The 4,039-nt window shown below is 45.2% G+C and overlaps 1 protein-coding gene across 1 annotated transcript in view; it reads left to right on the forward strand.

Moving 5' to 3' along the window:
- The window catches only part of si:ch73-248e21.7 (mucin-2), a 5,764-nt gene extending 3,427 nt beyond the window's left edge, over positions 1 to 2,337 (forward strand). Inside the window, exon 2 of the mRNA XM_047161584.2 lies at positions 158 to 2,337. Coding sequence (XP_047017540.2) covers positions 525 to 1,757 — 1,233 coding nt within the window. The 5' untranslated portion in view covers positions 158 to 524 and the 3' untranslated portion in view covers positions 1,758 to 2,337. The remainder of the gene's footprint in view (positions 1 to 157) is intronic.
- Positions 2,338 to 4,039: the final 1,702 nt, after the last annotated feature.

Below are 4,039 nucleotides of genomic sequence, written 5' to 3' on the forward strand. Positions count from 1 at the left end.
TTCGGGAGTTCAGATGTTTATTGCGAAACACAATAAAGTTATTAATTTTTTTCAGATTCTGTTTGATAGGAAATGGTTTTGCGTGAGTACACTAAACTAATCTTCATTTTCCCTCTCTTTCTTTCACAACTCTTTGACTTTCTGCACCACACCCCAGGTGCACTGAACAGGAAAACGAGAGAGAGAGAGAGCGAGAGCGCGAGAGAGAGCGAGACGGAGGGAGAAAGAGGAAGAGAAGGGTTGTGTCTTTCCGGCCTAGATTAATGCGAGTTTAACCTCAGAGAACAGCCACAGCACGGAGAAAAGAACAGAACTGAGACTGAGATGAAGAGATGTCATGGTTATGAATAAAAAGTCATCGTGTTTAAATCTCTGCTGAAGAAACTAAAGCTGCAGATGTTTATGATTTTCGGGACATGCTGAAGCTCACGGCACGTACCTGAATCGAACATATCCAATCGCGGTACAAGAAAAAGCAAAAAATAAATAAAAAGCTCTTCACCGAGGTGCTGCAGTGAAACAGGATGTACCTGCTTTTCATCTCTCTGGTCTTCTCGCTAGCTCTCGGACCTGACGTCAGGCTCCTGAACGCAGAGGAGTCCACGAGCATGCCGAGTAAAGAGAGCACGGTCTTCCCGCAGGTGACCGGATCGAGATCAGGTGAAAACTCTCCCACTGAGCCTGAGGAAACAACCATGAAGAACATGGAGTATGATAACAACAACTTCTCCACCACTGAAGGTCTAACAACTGAGACTTGGAATGTGCCGCAAACATCAGACGGACGCACAGTGATGTCCATTCCAGAGCTTCAGACGACTTCAGAGCTTCAGACCATGTCAGTGCATCTGACTCCAGAGCCTGCAACCATTCCTGCGACCGTCATGACGACGAATGAGCTCACCACTCCGGCTGCTCCTTCCGAACCCACGTCTCAGCCCGTGACGGAGAAGACCACTATGACAAACATCATCAGCACTAAGCCTCCTGAGACCCCATCTCAAACCATCCCTGATACAACAGCCTTAAGCACAAAACCACCAGTTTTCACACCTACACCTGCTTCTGTTGAGAAAGTGGAGACCACCGACACTTCTCCAACAACCATGCCCACACCTAGCACCACCACCACCATCACCACCACCACCACCACCACCATGCCCACCACCCCCCTCATCACCACCATGCCCACCACCCCCCTCATCACTACCCAGGGGCAGGCCACCAACCTGAACCTTGTACTGTCTACAGAGGGTGAAGGGTCCAGGACGGGAACTAAATGGTTAATCATCGCTGTCATAGCGTTGGTCATTTTCGGCATATTAACGATTTTTTGCGTCACCATCCTCATCAAACGCAAGCAGAAGCGAAGTGGCAAGCAGAGCTTCGGCTACACGAACGGACAGAGGTCCAAGAAGAAGAAAGGCACGGAGGACAACGTCTGGGCGGGGCCCGTGGAATTAGGAGGCGGGGATTGCGAGGCTCCAGATGAAGGCGATGTGCAAGGAGAGGAGAAGAAGACGGACGGGGGAGGGGAGGTGACGGGGCTCAGCACTTTCGTGCCTTCGGAGGAGAACGGAGGCGTGGGGCGGCCGGGGTCACCCGAGGTCGGGAAGTGGGAGGAGAAAGAACCCTTGCTGTACATTGACGAAGAAGCGACGCAGAAAGGAAAGGAGGCGGGAGCGAGCGGGGACGCAGACGTGAAGGAGGCGGAGCCTAATGGCGGAGAAACATTCTGTCTCACCACGGCCGTGTGAAAGCTCCTCCCCTTTTCACAAACTGATGAGTTCCAAATATTTCAGGTCACGCTCCTGTAAAAGAAAAATGAGTGATTAGGTCACTGTATACCCTTTTCTATCGCTATTATAATATTATAATTACTATATTATTATAATGTAATTATTAGTTGATGTCAGATACATTATTTCAAATTCTTTTCTTTCTTACATTCTGCTTTTTTCAGACAAAAACTTGAAAAAATGACTCAAAACTGTACAAAATATAGGTCTGTGTTTTTCAGTACTTTCTGCTCACTTTATTTAGCAAACGGCGAGCAGCGGGTTCCGGTCCGCACGCCTCTACTCTTCCACATCATTCTCATTCCTTTCTGATTCGTCTGTTTACTTTCATGTTTGAAAATGAGAACATATATATATATACATTATAAACTGCTGCAAACATTCCAGATGTGAGTACTGAGTAACACCAGCACTGTCATATCGCCTCCTGCAGTAACACAATCTGATGTCATTTATGTTTTATTTGTTTATTTGTTTATGTGTTTATGTACATTTATGTGTTTATTTTCAACCAATACAGCCGTTTGATCCCGTGTCATACCTGCTGCTTTATTTCCCTCTATTCATTATGATGTTGATATTAAACAATTTCAGAGCGTGTACAGCGTAGTAGAAGGGATCAGCCTTGTCATTAAGAGATAGATTAATAGATGATGAGATCTTCGTGTGTAGAGGGGGCGTGGTCTTTGACTCTGTGGGGTCGTGTCTTCAGGACTATAGACGGGGATGTGGGCGGGTCTCTGCGTCCGTATTTGGAAGTCTTGCGTCACTGGCTTTCATATAGTGCATGTCATTTTTATAGATATTTTTTATTAACCAGCAGATGTGACAGGATTACTTTTTATGCGTTTATAGTTACATTTAATGTTCTGTGAAATGACTTCCTGTTCTTATTTATGTTATAGCGGCTATGAACACTCATTCCCTCACCAACCTTCTCTTTATTCTCCCTCTCTATTCCCTCTCTCTATTCTCTCTCTATTCCCTCTCTCTATTCCCTCTCTCTATTCTCTCTCTATTCCCTCTCTCTATTCTCTCTCTATTCCCTCTCTCTATTCCCTCTCTCTATTCCCTCTCTCTATTCTCTCTCTATTCCCTCTCTCTATTCCCTCTCTCTATTCTCTCTCTATTCCCTCTCTCTATTCCCTCTCTCTATTCTCTCTCTCTATTCTCTCTCTATTCTCTCTCTATTCCCTCTCTCTATTCCCTCTCTCTATTCTCTCTCTATTCCCTCTCTCTATTCTCTCTCTATTCCCTCTCTCTATTCCCTCTCTCTATTCCCTCTCTCTATTCCCTCTCTCTATTCTCTCTCTATTCCCTCTCTTCCATACATGTTACGCAAATGTACAGAAAACTTCACCACATCATCCTACAGACTCGAGGACACGCCCACTGTATAACAGAAATGTTACAACAGACTGAATGTAGCTCGGTACGGGTACACAGCAGATCTCTGAGTGTGTGTGTGTGTGTGTGTGTGTGTATGGGTTGTGTGTGTTGAACAGTAGAGCTCTGAGTGTGTACCACACATCGGCTATAAAGTAGGTTATAAGCTGCTCACACACACACACACACACACACACACACACACACACCCACACACACACCCTCATTAGCGGTGTAAATGCTCGGTGTTAAACAGCACAGGTCTGCGTGTGTAAACTGTGTGTAAACATATCGATGTTTATTAACCTGCAGTCCATAAAATGCCCACAACATCAGCGCAGCGCAGCAGCTCGGTATCTCCAGATGTGTTCCAGTGAACATCAAACAAACTGTGACTCTGAAAACACCAACAGGGAACGCCGTACACTTCAGAGTCTCTCAGTGGACCTGTACACGTCAACTCTTTCTCGTTCTTCCTCTTTCTTTCTTCCTGTCTGCCGTGCTTGCTTTCTGCCTTTCATTCATTCATTCATTCAAAATCTCAGCTGGATGGAGGATTCTCAGGTGATTCCACAATAATGCACAATAAACAGTAAAACAAACAAACAAACAAACAAACACCCTGGGGGACGTTTCTTATGGAATCCTTTCACAAACGGGTGACGCGTGTAGCGTCCACATGGCCGACTCTGTCTCTGCTGATCTGCTGCTCAAAGTGTAAATAAAGCAGTCTATTTAATCACCTTCTAATGATTACTTTCTACTTATCATCACCGCATTAACATTATTATTAACATTAAAGTGTTAGATTTGACACAGCACGGTAAAAAACTATTAGGTTCAAATGTCTGCAC

This window comes from Ictalurus punctatus, chromosome 2 (assembly GCF_001660625.3).
Source record: "Ictalurus punctatus breed USDA103 chromosome 2, Coco_2.0, whole genome shotgun sequence".
Classification (NCBI taxonomy): domain Eukaryota; kingdom Metazoa; phylum Chordata; class Actinopteri; order Siluriformes; family Ictaluridae; genus Ictalurus; species Ictalurus punctatus.